The 22227-nt window shown below is 35.3% G+C and overlaps 1 protein-coding gene across 7 annotated transcripts in view; it reads right to left on the bottom strand.

Annotated features, from left to right (window-relative positions):
- PTPN4 (protein tyrosine phosphatase non-receptor type 4) overlaps positions 1-22227 on the bottom strand; it is a 112049-nt gene that overhangs the window by 52208 nt on the left and 37614 nt on the right. For 4 of the 7 annotated variants that reach the window (XR_007204900.1, XM_048309986.1, XM_048309987.1 and 1 more), the window contains exons 2-11: positions 19503-19656; positions 12878-12985; positions 9994-10036; positions 9819-9897; positions 6117-6161; positions 5818-5870; positions 3640-3760; positions 2535-2622; positions 1735-1776; positions 1293-1381 (exon numbers count right to left, since the gene is read on the bottom strand). Coding sequence is in view for 6 of the 7 variants with exons in the window: in XM_048309986.1 (XP_048165943.1) it covers positions 1293-1381; positions 1735-1776; positions 2535-2622; positions 3640-3760; positions 5818-5870; positions 6117-6161; positions 9819-9897; positions 9994-10036; positions 12878-12985; positions 19503-19640 (806 nt within the window). In the remaining variant the exon portion in view is untranslated. The remainder of the gene's footprint in view (positions 1-1292; positions 1382-1734; positions 1777-2534; positions 2623-3639; positions 3761-5817; positions 5871-6116; positions 6162-9818; positions 9898-9993; positions 10037-12877; positions 12986-19502; positions 19657-22227) is intronic. The other 3 variants (XM_048309989.1, XM_048309990.1, XM_048309992.1) reach the window with 1 other exon arrangement.

Genomic DNA, 22227 nt, shown 5'->3' with positions numbered 1-22227 from the left:
GGCAGGTCTGACTGACCAGTACAGTAGTTTCACGCTTATCATTGCAAGATCCTGTTTTAATTTACCCTATAATCATGAAGACTGGAAATTTACATGCTTTGTCTCAGACTTATTTTTCTTCAAATAACATATAAGTAAAATGTTCACCATGTTCAGTTGTACTGGCTGCAGATAACACTTTGATATAGCTTCGTTTTTTCTTTCTCTCTGAAAATCTACTAGAATTCAATCACACTGTTTCTCAGCTTGGTAAACCGCAAAATATATAACACCCTACAATGAACCTTGAGACTAAGCTTAGCACAGAACCAGAGTACCTCAGAAACTCACTGGGTTGCAGAAAAGATCAAGCACACATCAGCAGCAAACAAAAATGCAAAATCAGTAGCAAATGAACAGTTCTCATCATTTCTCTAGGACGAACAGCTTTTGTGCCTGGTGAACTAATGTCTGTTATGATAATCTCATATGACTGACTTCACCCACTCAGAATGCAGCTATAGCAACTCAGTGACACAAGTAGTAAGGCTGTCAAAGTGGATTCCAGGCAAAGGAAACCAAGGGAAGGTTACTTCTGCAGGAACTACAAAAGGCATCGGGGAAGGTGATACAGCTTCTGTAGAGCACCACAGAGCACTTCTAAAGAGCACTACAGAAGCCACAGTACAGAAAAGAATTTCTCTTTCTTTCCTGATCATATAAGAATAAAGAGTAGGATCCCAGCTTAAGCAGTAGGATATTTAATGGGGATAAGTCCATCTTTACAGAACAGCTTTAAAACTATTTCAGATAAAAGAAATAAATGACAGCATTTTCTGCACTAAATGCACTATCATAAAAATTATTATCTATGGATGAAGAGATTATAATATCCTGAATGCCCCACCTCAGCTATTCAGAAGTACCATAACTACATTAAATTTAAAATTACAATTAACTTACAGGTCACAAAACAGGTAAGAGAAGTCAATTTCCAGGTTAATATTTTTCAATTCAACTGTCTCTTTAAAGACTGTAAGCTAGACAATCACACTGGCCCAGGCTATACGGTTAATTAAATATTAAGTATGCTTACAAACTGAATTAAAATTCATTACCGTTTCATTAGAGTATCAAAGTTGTTTAACAGCACAGCATGCAGACCAGGACAAAACTCCACCAAAAAATTCCCCATAGCACAACATAAGATAAATAATTTCAACATGATATGATACAACTCAAGTTTCAGTCTTTCTCAGAGTGGTAAAAATATTTTGAAATAGCAAATAAAAACATTAAACAGCTGTCCTTACCACTGAAAGGTGTTAATTTGTACTCTGTTCTTAAAAATTAGTATTCCACCTGACATCACTCCAATCATTATTTCATTGTTACTCTGATCCTTTAAAAGAAAAGAGAAAATTACTTGGAAGAACAAAATAAATATCTCTTGAGACTTCATATGTATTCATTCTCATCTCCCTCTAAACACACAAATTAATGTGGAAGGCAATGTGTTTTAATAAGACAAATAAGAAATTAAATTATTCACTCATATTAAGGACAAACCTGAATGTTTGCTCTGAGTTCCTTATAAGTTACCACAAAAATTTAACTTCTCAAGTTAGATCGCCTGTCTTTCAACAACTTTGAACAAATAAATACAAAAGTATTCTAGTTTATTAAGAACAGCAGCACCAATAGACTGGTTTGGCAATTGCTACACTAAAAGCAACCAGCAACTTCAATTCCTACCTGAAAGGAAATTGCAATCTCAGAACAGAGAGAGGACAGATTCTAAAACAAACAATATTGTAAGCATATTTAAATAGCACATTTTTCCTGAAATATCTTTGCACTCTAATCAAGCACATGCTATAGAACTCTCAATATGTGTGCAAAAGCAGTGGATACAAGTGAGCAGCTAAGTGGGGTACATTTCCAATTCTATTCCAACTTTCTCCAGCCTTAGGGTACAGGACAAGAACACTTAAAAACTAGGGATGTCAATTACTAAAAGTAATGTTATTTAGAGGCTTTGCAGAAATGGTAGCACTGTACTGACATGTTAAGATCATTTGAGTTAAGAACTTGAGCTACTTGCTTTACCAGGTAAAACTAACACTCTATCAAATTATAGTACCTGACATTCACAGTTCACTCTATATTTTCATGATTTATAACTTGGTTCTAGTAGGAACCAAATTAAATATTTTCAAAGCTGACAGATCCTTAAATATCAAATGCACATTCAACAAGCACATTTTTCTTATTCATCAGTAGCCAACTGAACTGGCATTCAAGCCAACAAAGCTCAACCTGATTGACACGCAGATAACTAAGCACAAATTTAAGTGAAGAAATACCCTCACTAGAGTGAAATAGTGGATATTCAATCGGTAAATCCCAGTTAGGCACCTAATAAGATAATATTTTTTTCTTTTTTTCTCTTGTTAGCAGAAGCCAGGAAGGCTCACTAAAAAGGAAAGTGTATTTTTCCATAAATCTCAGATGAATCCATCTTTACATTGCAACACCAGTTCATCCAGACTTACCCTTGCATAGTGCAATTCAACTCCATAAAGTTCTAAGGTACGTGCTGTATTGAGATAATTGAACTCTGCTTCTGCAGGAGACAACCCTCTGAAAGAAAGCAGCTAAATCAGAAATGTTCTAACACGACCTCCCACATCAGGCTCCCCAGTGAGTGCAGACAGAAAATCTGCATTCGTTTTACTACTTCTACCCCCACCCAAAAATTTTAACAGAAAAGAATGTTTCCACAAGAACCAAGTCTTGACAAGTGCCCACAACACATTTTATTTTAAAGCACTTTATCATTAAATGTTTGTGGAGCCCTAGAATCTGGAAATTAGTTTTACAATCCTGTATTTGGCATTGGTAATTTAAATTACCATCAATTCATTTAAATGTCTTTACCCTAGCTAAGAGAATTTTCTAAGCCTTTATCTGAAATGTAACATAACATTCAGTAGTTTTGAAAGCAACAAACATGCCCCAATCAAGCAAATGTTTTACAAATACTGCTTATATTTTGTTAAATTTAGCTGTAACAAAAGGCACCTAAGTTCTAAAATACGAAGGAACCATCACTGGAAAGTACCACAATGTTACATACTGAAAAAAAAATATTTTCCATTGCTTCATTGCCTTTTCCTCTTTCAGAAAGGTCACAGACTTGCACACAGGAAAGAGCAGATATTGAAGAAAAGGACTTTGTTACTTCTAAAGTAACTCTTTTACTGGTGAGAGCATCATGAAAACAAAGCCCTTATGCTCAGAACATTCCCCCAAGACTGAAAGAAACTCTTAAAGAAAATATATCCAGCTAAGTTAATATCCTAGATAATACACACAAGTACTGTTTTCAGAGTACCTTTAACTTAACATGTTCATTATTTAACTAATTTAAATATGGATATTCTGTATAGACCATCAATGGTATACATTATACAGATAATCTCCAAAGAAATCACATTATCTTAAAAAAGCCAACCAAAACCAACCAACCAATCAAAAAACCCAACACTCCACCCACCCTGAAACCTTTAAGAAAAAATACTATTTTGTTTTATATAATAGCACAGCATCAGCAGTCAGGATTTGACAAAGTCAGTATCTTCTGATGTAAATCCTTACATGTGCTGCTGATGTAATTTTGCTATTTCTTTTTCAAAGTCTTGAGGCTGGCTAGGGATGAAAGAATATTCTGAGAGGTAGCCTGGCAAGTTTTCTGAATGGTTGTAGTCTCCCAGCTCGGCTAAAATATTAAAAAGAGAGGTTATTGTTTATCACTGATGTACTTGGCATTGTGCAATGCCCCCAAATTCACATGAGTCTGCTCCCACATAATTTATGGTCTACAGCAAACAAAAAGAGAGAAGACATTTGAACTCCCCTTTTCCACTTTGAATAAACAGTCACATTCTCAGTGAACACCATGGAAATTATTTAGAGAGAGCTTTGATTATGCCCTTATGAAGGAAGCTTGTAATGTTTAATTTTTAATAGACAAATTAATCCATAAATGCTGTTATTACAGCTAGCACTAAGTAGGATATATATATATATATAAGTAGGATAGTATTCAATTCTTCTTTTATTATTTTACCTTTGCTTGTTTTCATGTGATTACACAATTTTATTCTTTTAAGACTACAACTGCTACTTCATCATGAAGATCTGCAAAAACCACCAACTCATTCTGCAGCAAGATACATTCAGAAGCATTAGAAAAATATTTTTTGCACATTCAGTTGTATGTACGGAAAGAAGTACACATACATACATCTACATTGAAACTACTAAAAGTGTATTTACGTAATTTCTAACACTTTCCTAAAATTATAAGAAATAAATTACACTCACATTTGTCAGAAAAAAAACATATAAACAACATTTGCTAAAAATACAGTCTTTGATGCTTTTGTAAATACAGTAGAAAAAAATTCAGCTTTAAATATCTCCAATCTCTGTAACAGATCTACAGTGATAGATAAGAAACATAAAATGAAAAGTGGAAAGATAACAGTAACACATCATGATATGGGGTCCTGGGCAGGCCTAGTGACACTGACAAGACGGATGAAGGCACTTACGGAGCAGGAGGATGAGGAAAGGAAGGGAGGGTAGGAAAAAGCTCTGAGTCACTTGCATCACCACAAACAAATCCTATTTTAAATAATTTAAAAACTAGAAAATTGGGCCAGATTTTATAACAGAATGCATTCCTTGCTGAAATCCAAGGGTACAGGACTGAGATCTGTATCTGCTATTTACATATATTTATAAAGAATACAGGAAGTTTATTACTAGGCAGGTACAGAAAACATTAGATAGAGCTCTGTATGCTGAAGAACTTAATGGCAGAAGGCTCTCATGGATAAATGTAAATACAATACACTGTGCATGCCCACCAATTCTACAATATTTAAAAAAAACCAGCCCATAGTGCATTCGTAATACCCTAAAATGTTATCAAGTTTTCATAGTTCCTGTTACATTATCAAATACTTTATCTCTTCCAAGACAACTCCCTATGGCATGACAGCATTTGCAGTACATTTTTCAGGCAGCTGAAGTGTGGGAGTTTTGTTTAAGAGAAACAAGTCTATTGATCGACCTAGAAAAAGGTGACCACTTAACAAAACCATGCACAAAACATGACATTAACATTACTACATATTTTTAATGAAAATATTAACATGGACACTATTTGTCTGATATGTACAAAGTATACAAAGTACTAATGTGGATGTAAGTATCTTTAACAGTAGAAAAACACATGATTATAGATGAATATATCAGGATTGCTTAATTCAAGTTAAGTTTATGAAGAAAAACTGAGTGAGGAAGAAAACTAAATCTCAGTTTTCAAGACTCATCTACTCACTGGCTTAAAATTGCCAAGATGGGTATTGAACTTTTTGGCCAGATATGACCAGAATTCCCTTTTCCACACTTATTTGGAGGTACACTGTATGGTATGTTAAAAATGTTTTAGTGTCTTAAGAAATACTTTTTAGTATCATTCTCAAGGCAAAAGCCACAACTCTACGCCTCAGAATACCCAGGAATAAAAGAGTATTGATTTGGGGTTTTCTAACAGCATGGCTTTAAGTATTTTTTCCATCTCCAATTCAGCAAAATATGCTGGGGGAGGACAACCAATCAATTTCCTTAATCATGAGAAAATTAGCACCATGCCCACAAACACCACAATATAATGCCATACAAAGTGCATTCTTTAGAAACTAATCAATAAGACCTTTTATATATTTCAGTACTAACAAGTACACAAACATTAATTATACTTACATTGAACAGCATAGGAAGCCAGAAGAGCAGCAGTATTGTAAGGACAGGGCAACCTGTTTTGTTTTTAAAATAAGAAATAAATAAAATTACGTATTTCATATGACATTTGGCTATTTTGAAAACCCTAGTCTTTTAGAGTCTATGGACAAATTTGACAGGTAATTAATATAAACACTTCAACTTGCACAGACAGTTATTTATTCTTTATATATTTTTATTTTTGCAGGCAAAATCTCTCATTATTAAGTTTTTCTTGACCAAATTTACATTTAATGTTTAATACAGAAAAAATGTCTTACCTTCCAGTAAGAATGTCCTGCTTAATTTGCAAAAAGTACTGGTACCTTATTTAGAAAAGCAAATAAAAAAACTATAATTAAAAATAAAATTATTACATAATTTTTCATCAATTTAATGCATTTTTCTTTCATTTAGTGCAAAACTAAAACTTGGCATTCTGCATGCTATTTCTTAAACTCTAATGGGAAATGAAACTCTGCTTGGTAAAATAATAATACAACTTTGTAAATTAAATTACTTACAGGCTATGAAGTCATACATTATATTTCATGAAAAGGCTACAAATTTCACATTCTTCCTGCTTTGTACAGCAACCACAAGTTGAAGTTTGCATCTGTATATGGAGGTACCCTCATAGGAATGATTTCTACTCCAGGTAGACAGAATTAATTTATTCTCACTGAGTGTTTGATACTACCGTGTTTTCATTTACCTTAATTATTCTTAGTATTTTGAAGTTACATTGTTATTACAAAAGTTGTGGACTCTATTATGTCAAACACCTCTCAATTAACTTCCCTTGAACTTCCACAAAGTTTTCTTTTAATTATGATGTGAAAAAAGCTTGTTTTAGAAATTAATCTAGTTTTTCCATGCCCACTCTTTCAAGTCAGGAAGGAGATGGATATAAGAAAAGGAATGGCCAAACACTTTAAAACAAACTATTTCCCACCAAACAGGGGCAGCAGAAACACCATGACTTAAAAACTCCAACAAGCCTGAAAGTACAAACAAATTTCCGTCTAAATTACTTCGTTTCTCCAACAAAACCCAAATATTCTGTTAACATATCAGAATGAGTCTTTTGTTCATTCCATTTAGTTCCTTCATACTGCACTCAGAGGTTTTAGAAAATTTCAACAAAGTATCATGTTTACATAAAGTGGCAAATCACACTAGAGACTGCAATGGGGTAACAAACAAGACTTACCAAGATGGCAGGATATTAGCAAAAGCTTAGATTTTCAGAAGAAAAATCCTTGCAACAGAGCATAAAAGCTGCTGTAGAATTTGTCTCTACTGCCTTTTTAATTTTTTAGTAATAGTTACACTGAGTGGCAAATTTAAACATCATTCCTGCTTTCTTATAAATTTATTTTGGCTTGGAACCTCCTACATTATTACTATAATAATAATAATAATCTGGTTTCCTTCTTGTAGTTCTGACTTAAAAGCTGGGCTATACCCATTAATTATAAACACCAACATTACTTACGAAAAACATCTAATATTAAATACTTCCCAATAATAACTTAAATTACGACATTAAAGCCAAAAAATACCACTTTATTACACTTAACATGATTTCTCGTAACTGTGTGGTCTTCAAAAAGTGGATTAGCTATCACTTTAAAGGCTTCCATAAACATTTACAAATACACACACAGAAATCCAATAATTTACAAGCTATATAACAGTAGAAAGGTAAAACATTCCATGTTTGAAAGAAAATGAGGGAAAACATTTGTGAACTGACAAGCTAAAATTAGTCCCTGTGCTCAGCTACTACAAAACCATCAAAGATTCTTTAAGTGACCAGAAAGGCAAGAAGCTTAGTTTAAAAGGTATTAACCTCAAGAAGTTAAAACTTAAGACACGAACCAGGCTTTAGAGACCTCAAAATACTTCAAATACTTAAAATGCATATTGAAACAAGAAGATAGATAAAGCAAAATTTCTTTACCAATTAATAAATGCAATAAATTACAAGTTAAATTTATATATTAAATGGCTATGCTTCACATGCTTTGCTTGAGCATCTCTTCACAAACGTACAGCTGCACCTCCATTTTATTTTTCTTTTTTTGGTATAAAGCTTTATTAGAAGTATTTCTTGGTAAAAAGGACATCTTGGTTAAGGGACACCAAGCAGAATTCACGTTCTGTCCACTGTTTTCAGTGAACAGTGAGGTTAATGGCTCGTTAGCCAACCACCCCAGTTTGAACACTGAAGCCTCACATATTATTGAGCAAAATGGGAAATCAATAGAAGCTTTAGCAAAGCAGATCAGCAAAAGCCTGAACAACTGACTCCACTAAAACAACAAAGGCAGCACTGCATCGCCATGTTTTCATCTTGCTTATACAGCTGTAGCTAGGAAAGGGCAGGACAGAATTATTGCTAATGGAGTCAACATCAATAAGCAATTCTTCCTGCCATGAGGAGAACTAATGAAGCTTCATTGCCTCCCAAGACAAGCTCCTGAAGCGAAGCTCTCCAACACACACTGAGCTCCCGCCGACCTCTCCTGACCTGGGGCATTCAAACCCGCCTCGCGCACGTGAATTCACAGAGGTCTAACAAGACCCGAGCTTGCACTGAACCTTTCCCTGACATCCATTCACACTGCTTCATGTGTCAAACTATTCCTCTGTTCTCATGGAATTTGTAAAAATGGAGCATTTTTGAATGCTGGAATTGTCAGAAGCTTGCACTTTCTTTTCTTTTTTTGAGGTGGGAATACTGATTATGCGAAAGGACCCATATTTGTGACATGGCATCCAAACTTCACTCCAAAAAAGCCCATGGATAACTCTCTCTTATAAGAATTTCAAATACAAATCAGTTTTCTCAGGGGCAACTAGGCCTATTAGCAAAAAAGGCAGAGCTGACCTAGATAAAGAAATCATACATTATTTCTCATTTAAAAGAAAGCTGCATTTATAGCTTTGCATTTAGAGAATAACACTTGAACAATTTTCTGCTTTATGGTTTACTTCACACTGATCAACATTTATCCTTTTTTTCACCTCCTCAGGAATATAACATATTTTACTTTAATTCAAATAACATGTTTTTCATTATTTTGATAGAGTAAATTGACAAATTTTCCTTGAGTAAATATTTCAGTAAAACAAAGTCTCATCCAGGATCTCTAGGACTCATTTTAGTGAATTCTGTCTGCATAGATATGTGCAAAATTTTGTCCAAAATATGACAAATCAAAGGAAATGATAAACAAATGTGGACTGAAATTTTCACAGTTTTGGTACTTAGGTTTCAAAAGCTATCCTCGATAATTTTTTTGAATGGGGCTGACCTGTTTTCAGAATGGCTGACATCCAAAAATTCCAATCTGTCAAATCATGCCATTTATCTAGAGGGCCAGAAGTAATTAAAAATATGGAAAATTTGAGGCATTTCTTCAGGGCCTAATTGCAATTCACAAGCCTCCTATTTTGATTCACACTGAGCATTTCCTTCAACAGATTTCCATACACTGCTATCGAAATAAGCTTCTGTGATTCAAACTAGCACTACAACCATAGAGAGATTAATTTCATTAATGCTAAGCAGAAAACTGGGGGGAAGGAGGGTGTTAAAAAAATGCAGAATGCTCAGCAATTTTTTAGTCACAAAGGAGAACACAAGTAAGGATAGAATTAAATTTGTACTTATTGGTAAATACTGGGATTAAATTTTTCCTCTGTTCTCTATTTTCCCTTTTTCTGTTTCTACTTGGTAGTATTTGCTTCATGTAGTTACTTCATTTTGTATATAAATTCGTAAATTTATTCACAGAGGTTTTTTGTTATATTTACTTGGCACAACTGCATAGTTCATATCTGTAATTATTAGAGAAAATTAGAAGCTTATACATACAACAAGAATGAGCTAAAAGAAAATTTCCATGTTATACCTTAAAGAAATAAATGATTGTTCTAGAAAAGTATTTTATTGACAAAGCAGCCAGACCTACCTTGTATATTCTTCTTGGAGCTTGTTTGGGTCACTTACAAAAAACTTAACTCTGAAGTTCAGACTGTGAGGAGATCCTCCTATGGTCAAGAAAAGTTATTTCTAATTAATCAGGGCACCCTGGAAAAATAGCATAATAACAATAGATGAATTGATGAAATACATACATTACTCACTTTTTAATTGTTTCCTGATAGGTTTGTTTGGATCCAGCCACCTCTGGAAAGAGACAAATTATAACACCAACTTCAGAGAAACAAAGTGCAAATCATAGCCTTATACATCAAGAAACTGGTGCTTTTCTATTTCTTTTTACTTGGTCTTTTACCAAAATGTCTCACTGGCATACACAGGCTTATTACTGATTCTGGAGACATCACCACTATCATCAATTGCTACTACTCTTCTTCCCCCAAGATTAACATATGTTGTCCAGATACCTGTTTTATAGCAGTAATTCTACTCTGAGTTGCTTCTTTGATTGTCACAGGAGCCTGAGAGAGGTCAGAACCCAATTATGCTGTGTTTAACAACCTTCAGCTACTCTTTAAGAAGAACTACCTGTGGCAGCGAAGAGCTGTAAGCAGGCTCATTTACTCAACTGAGAAGTTAATTTAACTACTTCCAGTACTTCTGACTCTGGATTTTGCAGGTCTGGCACATCCAGGGAGTGGTCCCACTGGTTCACAGGTTCTCTTCAAATTCTCAGCCTGAGTGTCAGCATTGGTACATCACTAACTGGGATCTTGGAAACCAGAGACTCAGCACTCAGCCTACTGGATTAAGGACTACAGAATAATTTTACTAAACAGTGCCACATCTTGAACATTTCTACAGGAGAACACTGCTTTGTACAGGCAGAACTTTATAAAAACCAATGTGGCAAATTTCAGATAAAAGTACGGCTGCCCGGAGAGTTCTGCAAGTTGTTTAAACCACTGCCCATCAGCAACCCAGCAGTCTCTGTACATATCAACACAGTCCACCTAACTCCGAATTCCATCTTTGGTATCAATACTGTTCAGTTCCTCATGCTACCTTGCAAGGCAAGTCCACAAGCCTCAGGAAATGGTTATATGGGCACAGTTCCTACGGAGTGACAGACATCTAACCTTGTACAGTATGTGACTCCCTCACACCGCAGAGCTTTTTATTTTTTCAGGTGAGGGAGGAGGAAGTAAACACACAGGTACCTGAGCTACCTGACACACACTATGGATCTAAAGCTAGCCCTGTGTCATTTTATTCATGAGGAATAACAAATAATGATAATTAGATCTATGTGCTGTATCTTTGCAGTAGTTAACTCAAGAGGAAGTAAATAGACAGTTTGATACAGCCTCAAAAGTGTGATTATCTAAGAAATAAAAAGCTTCATACAGGATCAATTAACTTTTAAGACTAATGTAAAGGCTTAAAGAACACTCTAGCCAGAGATATATATGAACTTTATATAAGAATCTTTCAAAACATGTTGAAAGATACTTGATTTTTACTTTGATATTAATATCATTAAAAAAACCCAAGGCTTCTGCAATTCATGAGATCCACGTTTAAACACAATGCTGGAGGTTTCACACTCAATTAGCAGGATCCCCTTTTACCCATCATCTTTATCTTCTGCTGCATTAACTGTATCTTAGCAATACTCTGCTGTGTTATTTCACAAATAACTAGAATATTTGTTAATCCAGTATGGTTTCCTTGTCCAAATGAACCAAGTGTAAAAGTAAACGTATCAAAAACTGAAATTAAGTCAAACCCATACATTCTTCAAACTTGCATGACTAATATTGGTAACATCTCTTTTTAGCTCTGACACACTGTTTTCATGGCAACTAGATACGTGCTGAAGAGACAAAATATTGAGAAAAAAACCATACAAAAATCTTTAAAGTATGTGCTGGTATCAAATACTTAAGTCATTCTTTCAGACTAACCCTTAACCAGATCCTTCTATTACAGTGTTGTGTTCATATGCTTCCAGACAGATAAACTAAAAGAAAGAGAGCTTAGAGGTCTAGTCTACCCTTTGGAAAGCCAGATAAATTTCTGAGTGTCGAGTAAAATATTGAGTGATATTCAATTAAATACTTCTTGAACAAAGCTGAAAAATAATTCAGCCTTTTCTTCTGCTTGCGTATGTTTCTTCAGCCTGGAATAAAGTTTAGAATAAAAATACTACAGAGGCCAGCCCACCAATGTCTTACCAGAACTATCAACAAGTGAATGTGGCTGACTTTTGATACACAAGTTGGGAGGTTAAGTTTTGACCCCATCCCTGTGCTGCACATATAATAAGAACTAGGTAAAGAACTATAAGGAGTAATACTTAGCTAAATTGCACTTTAAAACAAGTATTGACCATTTGATACCTATAAAAGAAAGTATCCAAGGAATGTTCTTTATGCAGTCATGATCTCCATAGTACCACTGTAACTAGTGCAGTAAAAGTTACATTTGCATCTCTTTATTTCCACTGGTGATTTACATAGTTTCAGTTGTGTAGAATTTCCTTTCAATTAAAGTCCATGAACTATTGCAAATACTCATTTTCAAGGGAGTCCCTTCTTTGTTAAGGTGATGAGATGACTGCCCTTGTCAGATAGTGGACTATATGAAGCACTGTTAAAAGATCATCAGGTATCTGGGCGAGAAATGGAAACTCCATGCATGAAAATCTAAAATCCCCTTGCTATTCTGTAAATCCTAATGACAAAAACAAACAAACAAACAAACCACTGAACAAATTTAAAACATATTTACTATTTTTAACAATGATAATGCAATCTAGCAAACAGATACAATAAAACACGCAATATCCTTTTAAGGTATTACTTCATAAGCACAGAACTCAGTATTTTACTCCAAGCCTGTGACTATTAACATGTAGCTTTATCACAACTACAAGATGATACAGGCCCTCGCAAATGACACAGTTGGGGAAGATGGCACAATCTTGCAATGGTTTCTATTTACCTCTCTTTAAATAACACAGAGGACAGTGATGAACATGCTTATGATTTTTAAAACTGTACTTATAAAACAGAGTCAACTTACAGGGTTATCAGTAGATTCATCAGCCAACTGTAAACCAAAGTAATCTCTCTCTGTCAAATCGAGATGCTTGAAGACTACGTCCAATAGAACTTGGCCCTGATCATGTTTCTGCAGAGAACAAATACAGACCTTTTCTTTAATGAACAAATACATAACCGGACATACATATTTCAGGCAGGTAGAACACATAAAAATTCTTTCAGATGTGCTCTAGCAGCAGTATTTTAAATATCACAAAGTGTATCCCAGCAGCACTATTTTTAAATGAGCTTCATCTCTCTTCTTGAAACATATGTAAGGAAATCATTTTTCTTCTCTGTCATTTTCTGACAGTAAGAACTTCTCACTTCTCAGCTAGCTACATGATTATTTCTGAAAGCCTTTCATTAGCCAAATTTGATATTTAAAAGGAGTACTGAAAAATAGAAAAGAAAAAAAAGTTCAGGAATTAATAAAGAACTTGGTGCAAACAAGAATCTTGTTTGGGTCACTGAATTCAAATGTACAGGTCTGTACAAATTATTCTCCCTTATCTGAAAAATCTATTCCTGATTTTAAATGAACCAGCATATTGAAAATGTTTCCAAAGTTTAATGGCAGAGATATCTGGAACAGCCAAATATCTAACCAAGACGTGTCATTTACATACGTTCTAAGATAGCACTTCACTCTAAATGAATTAATTTAAATTAACTGAGTAACAGTAACACTTCTTTTCAGAGTCAAGTGAACAAACTTGATTTCTACTACAGGGACAAATGTTACCCACAAAATGATACAAAAAGAAACCTGTAGTTGTTAGTACCTAGCAATTTTTTGCCTAACCTGAAAATACTGCCAACACAGTAATTGAAACGCTGAGTGTGTCAATACAACAGGACTCACTAAACACATTTGGTGAAATCTGAAGGGAATTTCCCAAAGAAGTTAAAGTGTCACAGCATCTTGAAATACAAAAGACAAGCAAAATTCTCCAAGAACTGTCAAACAAGAAGAAATATGAAAGAGATGATTGATACATTTTCCACTCAGATTTTCTACTTTTCTGTCACCAAGCAGAGAAGCTTCTAATAATCTTCTAGGTGCCAAGTATTATTGCTGCTGCTGTGGATTTGATACATCTTGCCTTGTTTACTGTAGGCAGTAAGATATTGTAGAGTTTTAAAACAAAAAATCCCTGCTGTTCTGCTCCCAGAGGACCTCACTTTGCATAGAGATTATATAACAATTTACCTTTACATCTGTTAAAATAGAAGTATGTAACTAAAACATCAAGATAAGGTTGCAAGAATTTCATTAATATCCATATAAGAGAAAGATCTACAAATCTACCTCCAGACATTTGTTAACATCTAAGAGCATCCTATCAAAACTAACTTTTTTGTTCAGATGAAATTAGACTGAAGTTGAATAAACTGTCAGAGGCAGTTACTTGGGCCTAAAAACTCCTAGAAGCATAATAATAATAATTTATTTCATAATAATTTAAAAAGTAGAGAAGAGTTATCCACAAATTATGTTTGAAATAATCCCAGGAGGACAATCATACCCATAGCTCTGCACATAAGTTGAAATTACATAAGGGATATAGTTTGGGTCCCATATAAATCCGGCTAAATTGAAGTGACGTAAGAATTGCTGTATTTACTTCAAAAGACCTTATTTCTTTTGAAAATGCTAGAGAAAATTTCTTGATCTTTAACAAAATGTAGCACCATTGTTAAAAAGTTCACCACTGAAAAATTTACTTCACAAATTACTAAAAGCAAGCACAGAAAAAACCACATTTTAACACAATAAATGTTCAATAGCATAAATGCATACAGCCTTTTTTATATACAATCCAAATATATTCACTTTAATTTTTACTAAATTAGGAGTTTCTATTATATTTTGAAATAAACCAATAATCAGTTCAGGTTCTACAGCAAAAAAAACTAATTTTAAAATTACATAGCAGCACTAATTGCCTCTTGGCACTTTTCTCACGTAGATTTAAATAAGAACACAAACTAAGACCTTATAACAGTAACTACCAGAAAATGGGAGATGTCTGGAACCCAAGTTTGGCCTTGCAATTACCACAGCTGACATGTTACTTCCTCAAACAATATGCAGATACCATCTCTGTAGCTTTTTCCAATCTAATCCTGACAATGTATATTGTTTCTTAAATACATTATGTTTCCTAATGAAAAAGCTTAGAACTGGCTGATCAGTCTGAATTAAGAAATACAGAACATCATTTCACGACCGCAAGGAAGGTATTTGTCCTGCAAATTGAGCAGCAAATTTGGTAAGAGAAGACAGGTTTCAACATGAAGCATTTGTTTGGTTCACAGTGTTTTACTCAGTGCAAAATAAAGATAAGCATCTAGCAAAACCAGACCTCAGCTTAACCCATCTCTGACATTTATGTAAGTGTTGCAGCTTGCCAAAGCAGGTGAAGGTCACAATCCTGCTTGTTGAGAAAGATCCAAAATATTTTTAATACTATCATAACATTGAATAGCTGCACAAAAAAAAAGTATGATAGCAAGTTTAAAAATCTGATTTTTTTTATAAAAAAGCAAACCCAATACATGTAGATAAGCATAAAAAGAAGCTTGCTTTGTTGCTATAGGTACAAGTTAAACATTATTTCCTCATAAAATAGGAAATAATGAAAACATGTATGAAAAATGGAAACTACCTAACACAAAACTGCAGGAGTTAGACACGAAAACATCCACTTTTTCTCTGAACTGAAGAATTAGACAGTTATATGTACTTGTTAGTCATTGCTGAAGGCAGAGTGTCTCAGAAATTTTGGCCTTTTAGAATAGATTTGACTTAAACACTAGACATCAACACGTTAACTGTACTTTATGAACTATTTATCATCTAGTACCACTAGATACTTACAGATTCATTTCTAACTGCAAAATGATTGCCACTTGTTCACAAACACCATGTTTGAAAATTGAGGCAGACACCTGAAGTCACACAGGTTTGATGCCTGCCACCCTCTTCTCACTCTGCATTACTGACATTCTGGTTTTGTTGCTGCCAACAGAACTGGCTGCATCCACAGCAAACACCACGAGATATTGCTGCCATATCAGCCCAAACAAATTTGGACTTCTGATGACAGAGGAAGGGGACGACAGGTTCTGGGCTTTCCTGGAGCAGGTCACAGCTCTGCTGCTCACGTGTTTGTGGGATGCTGTGCTGCTCCCTCACTACTGACAACACAGGAACCTTTCCCCTCGCAGCTCACCGCAATGCCTGGGCTGCTGCTCTGGGAGGTGCATTCCCTAACACTGCACAACTGTCTCCTTTCCTTCTACAGCTGAGGCTATTATTTTAATCTTTCTTTGTCAAAGAAAAAAGGGCAAGTAATTAAGTAACGCTGGAGATTAAATTATTAAAAATTTTAACTTCTAAAATTATAAGGGGGTGGTATGGGGTTTTTTTGTTTGGTTGGTTCTTTTCTTGTTTCATTTGAGTTATTTTACAGGTTTTCAGATTTTACTTCCATTAGAGTGTAAATTCATTAAGTTTGAAGAAAGTTCTGGGATAGTAAAGGCTCCATATTGAAACATTTGTCCATGACCACTAACCTTGCCCACAGAACAACCCACCCCATCTACCTTGACTTAGTTTCCCCCCAAGTTTAGTGTTATCCCTAGTGTTATCTCTGTACTGGCTTTCAGGGAGTACAAGTAACCCAGCATGCATGGAAAAGATATACTTTGTTTAAACAAGCAATTAAAACAAATTAAAGTAATTTGATCTTGAAGAAACAGTTTTACAGGGATGCAAATCATCCTGATCATGTTGTTACGTCAGCCTCCTTTCTTCCAGCTATGTGTTCTATTGAAGTCTACTTTTCAGGATTGAAGGAAGATTTCTTTATTTGGTAAGCAGAGCATTTTAGAGAAGGGATTTCTACTCCTCAAACATATGCACAGGTTAATTCCAACTGATTCTTCTGCCTGGAACGAATGCAGCCTTTGTCTGGCTACAATCCATGGGGATTATCTGGTTTGATTAGTTACGCTCTCTACAAGGTAAGGCTTAGCACAAAGGTGCCTTTCTTGCAGATCAATGGAAAGGGCTGGTTGAAATGTGAACTTAGAACATCACATAAATTATCAAGAGACACAGTCTGTGATCAGCACTTTGCTGTTGGAGAATTAGCATTTGCTGTTGGAGAAACAGCATTTGAGTACATTTTTATTAATATACCACTGCATCCTCCAGATGATTAAGTTTTACAATCATTAGCATACAGAATACCTATAGCAATCACCAGGAGGGGAAAAAAAAGCCCTAATTTATTTGATGTTATCTTTGTTCTTCCTATTTTGAAAACAATTCCATACATATTTATGGCTAACTATAGTGTCAACCACAATAAAGTAAAACAAAGCTATAAAACCTGAGAACCTGTACATCATGTAGGTTACACTTGCTACGAATGAATACTTTATTACTCCCTATTTGTGAAAAAACAGACTGAGGCTAAGACGTGAGATCAGAATGTTCAGCACCAAGGAACTTTTTATTCCCTAGACTCAGTTTTAACAGACAAACTTGCAGGCTGATTTGTATAAGCAGTAAAGCATGATCCATGCAACTAAAATATTTAGTACACTAGGGAGGTGGTAAGAACATATTACATAATTTTTCTTGGGAGACACAGAACAGACATTTGAGGATTTATACCCGGTGATTCTGCTTTTCTGAGTGGCACTCATGTCCTCTAAAAACATACAGCTTTTGAACACCTAGATCGAAGAGAAGCACATCTCCCATACCGACTGCCCAACAATTATTCCTTATTTTACCCACTTCTTATTTTCCTTGTAAGAAAAAACTGCAAGACAGATACTTTAATGGAGAACTCATGCACCTGAAAGCAAAGATGACAACATTTACAACTTCTTATGCACTTCTAATGCTTTATATCCAACTACATTTTGCACATACTGCATTTTGGCAGGCAGTATAGACTGGGAAACTCTTAGCAAGGATGAGACGTTAAGCGATACAGAAAAGGGGAAAAGATATAGAAAAAATTACCCCAGAAGGGAAATGAGGCTTGATGTTGATAAATTAGTCTTTGAACATTCATCCCTCAGCTCCATCATCCAAAATTCCCACACTTTACTACTCAGAAGTCCTGAAAAATTAAGTATTTTTTGAATGAACTACAAAAATGCCTCAAGAGAATATCCTAAACCCTTCTATCTTGACTGATGTATCTAAAACAAATAACCACCAGATCTGCCTCTGAACCTTAAGCCTCTTGACTTTGGATCCTTACAAGTTTTTGCCAGGTAACAGATTTCACTTTGGATGAGCAGATGCAGGCTCTAACCACTGACTACAGAACTGCAAAATGCAATCCCTCTCACAAATCTTCCCTGAAACATTCAAATATATCAATACCCTTACTGAACACTGGATATCAGAATTCAATATAATTACTGAGCATCAGAACTTTTTCAAATTGTCTGAATTAGACTTGTCCACGTAGACTTGACAACTGCTTCACTTTCTCCCTCACTTCCCATCTGAAGTCTCACAGCCTTAATTTGATACTCATACACTCCATTTGCTGAAGTTCAACTTCCTTTGGAAAAATTTTAATAATCATGCCACCTGTTAACTTTTACCATCGCATTATTCAACCTTTCTCCATATAAGTCATCAATTCTATAGCTTAAAAAGTAAAAGTAGAGTTCTACTACCACAGGAAAACCTACAGCTTCTTTCCTGTTGAGTTCTGGTTCTCCTCACACAAAGATGACCTTAAATGCTTTAATGTTTTCTTGTGAGGTCCTTGCCAATTTTCCATGGGGTTTTTTTTCCTCAAGAAGTTGGAAGAAACGGTTGTACTTGTGTAACATATACACAGCACCATGCACATTTTCATTTTAACTCTTTAACAAGATTGCAGATTAGAAAATGGGATGAATAACCCACTTTATATTCCAGGGTCATGCATAAAAGTTGTTGATTTTTTTCCATTAGCAGTTCTCAGCAACAGTATTCAGCAACCACCTTTCCATTTTCCTTCCTGCCATTCTCATTAGTGTAGTAGAAGGTGGTGAGCTTAAGTGAGGGAAATCACAGAAGAAGAATACTATCTGAAAAAAGCAGAGCAGGGAGATACTTTAAGATGGTAGCTGTGACCAAGTATAACCATACAGGTGATTGAACACAGTCAGCTACACAGCTTTGGGAAGAGTTCCCACTCCACCTTACTCGTGGCTCAAAATACAAAAACCAAAATGCAGCAGAACAAAAGCTTCATTCAACTCAATGGCAAAACTGTCCTCCATTTCCACTGGACAACTTTAATCCATGAAGAGAATTACTAGAAATAAATTATGCTTTGTACACTGGATTTTGAAATGAAAATGTGTTAGTATTACAGAGGATGCCAGAATGACTAAGTTCACAGTAACACTGTGGACGTGTACAAGCATGCCTGCCTGAACACAACTTCCCCTTTTATTCGCTACTTAACACTGAAAGTCAAACTCCAGCCATCCAAATGCAGCAAAGGACAGCAAGCCTGGGATATTGATTTGCAATAAGCCAGATACTGATTTGCAATAAACCCATTACTTACATTAACTCTGAAAGCTTGTACAGTGTTATCCAGGAGAAGAATGTTGCAGACCACCTCCGTATGCTGCCTGTCTCGTGCCAGCTCAGATGCTCGTACATTGTAGGTTCTGCCAGCAGGCAATCGGAAACGTGCGGTCATTACTGTCCACACAGGTCTACAGGCAAAACAAACAGAAAATTTAATAAGAGCCCAAAAAATGCAAATGCAAGAATGTCTCACTTCAAAGAAAGGTGAACACACAGCAAGTTCATTATTTAAAAACTCCATTATAAACAAAAGAAAAATGAATACTAAATTCACAGTAACCAATAACAAAACAATGTATTACAAGTTACAACACAACCTTATACCAAAATACCCAGTCCCTTACTTTCTGCCCATTGTCCACACCCTCCCTATCTTAAGGTTGTTTTGTGGGTTTGCTGTTTTTTTGTTGGGTTTTTTTGGTTTGTTTTTAAAGATTCACAACAACGTTTTCAATTCAAAAAGTATTGGAATTGTTGGGCATCATGGCTACCAGCTTCCCGATACTAGATGCAATTAAGTAACTAATTTCAGTGCAAAACAGCAAAAAAAATGCTTACATAAAAAGCTTTATAGAGAAAAAGAAAACAGCAAACACACAAGACTTTGATGCATTATTCTGCATCAAGGCCTGTGCATTCACTGTAAAATCATTAAACATGAGAATGCACAGTGGTAACAAAAACATCAGCATTGTTTTTCCCCCCCTTTTTTTAAAATTACAACATGAATAGTTTAATGTTTGTCAAATACTGAATCTTCTATGTCAATTTGTTTGGATTTACACATCTAGTTTGGGAGCACAAACAATTCTTATCCTCTCAGTAAGCAACCGTGACCATCACAAGTCTACATCCTGTGCTGAGAGCCGATAAATAAAATGCAAGAATTTGCTTTTACTTTTCAAATCTAAGATACTGACGATTATCATCCAGCCCCAGTCCAGCACAGTCCTTATGTGCCCACCTGAAACTATCAGCTCTATCCAATGATACCAGCTACTTCGTTAAGTGCCTCACAGGATCAGGGCCTGTAATTCACTTAATTACACACTCAGCAAACTATTTCTACATCCTTTGACAAGGGTGTAAGCAAACAAAGTTTCATAACTTAAGTAGAGAATATGTTGAGACATAAAATACCTTATGACTAGAGTAAAAGAACACAGCTATTCTCAAAATTGAATATAAAATGATTGATTTTCCTTATCTTGCATACGATTATGAAAGCCTTCAAACACATCTACACATTAGCTTCACATTTGAGGAGGGGGAAGGGAACATATCACGATTAAAAAAAAAAAAAAAAAAAAAAAGGAGAATTTAGCAGAGGACAGCAAACATTCCAGTAGTAATTAGAGAGCTTGCATGGATCATAAAAGGTATCTGCGCCCCTATATACATAAACAAAGAGGGAGGGGTAAGAAATGAAAGATCAATCCCTCCTAAAAAGTTGGTAACTTAGATACATAGGCTCTCATGGGAAAGTGGAAGACCAAGATCCAAGCTGGGACTTACACAGATTTTTTTTTTTTTTTACATCTTTCCACTGCCTCCATACAACCTCCTGAGCAACTCCCCTAAAAATCCCTTGAGATATTTTGCTTTTCTAGATCACATCTTCAGCACTTTAAGTATGACCACACACCTCAGACAAAAAAATCTTGATAATAATCCATCCTTGCAAAATGCTTCAGTTTTGACTTACCCAGCATTTTCAGTACTTGCTTCCTCACCAGACAGCTTTTTTATTTTGGCTACTCAGTCACTCTGGCTTCAGAACTGCAACGCTGTATTCACATAGAACTACAGCAAGTTTATTTTTGTTTTCCTAAACTAACATGACAAACTGAATGATACAGACACCAGATAAAGCCACCAGCTGCTAAATTTACGACAGTGTCTTAATGACCAATTTATGTAAAATTGTGCTGCAAACATTAAAGCTCTCAAGTAAAGCCTAAAAACAAAGTCCATCTGACAACTCCTCGTGGATAGGCTGCTTCTGCTATACCTGCTACAGATGTCAAAAATATAAAGCAGGAGACAACCTTAAACAGAGAAGAGGAACCTCCATACCAGTGATCCGAGCCAACCACATAAAATTTAACAGTGTTTTGCCACACAGACACAATCTAAAAGCTAAGCTCCTTACCAATCATAATGGCACAAAGGTTGGCATTATCAGTGCAGAACTGATAACTACTGCCAAGATTTTAGGATGGTATCTGCTGCTGACCTGAAACTAAGAAGGTTTCATAAAAGCACACAGTTAGATTAAAACCAGTTTCTCCATACCACAGAAACAACCCTTAGGCAGGCATATTTTACAAGGATTTGAAAAAGTAACAAATCAACCAAGAAACAGTGAGTGTAATCTTCAGAGCACTTTTCCACAAATACAAACACTAGTGCACAAAGGACTGGTCAGCTTTCAAGTAAGTACTGCAGGCCTCACAAATCCATTTGGTAGTGAGCTAGGAGGGTCTAACTCAACAATACAGTTTTGCAGCAGAAGGGAAAAAAAACCCCAAGACTTGTTAAAAGCTAGAAACCATCATGTTTTAAGAGACAAAAAAGGCAAGTCTCACCTTTTCTTCTGTTCTTTCCTCTATTCTTGTCTTATTTGCTGATCAAGACAAGACCAGCAATACTTCTTCCTTCCTCATCATCGCCTTAAACTAGACAGAAAACTTCTGAGT

Source organism: Corvus hawaiiensis, chromosome 7 (genome assembly GCF_020740725.1).
Source record: "Corvus hawaiiensis isolate bCorHaw1 chromosome 7, bCorHaw1.pri.cur, whole genome shotgun sequence".
Classification (NCBI taxonomy): domain Eukaryota; kingdom Metazoa; phylum Chordata; class Aves; order Passeriformes; family Corvidae; genus Corvus; species Corvus hawaiiensis.
Note: the sequence above shows the minus strand (reverse complement) of the source record. Positions and strands in the feature narration are given on the sequence as shown.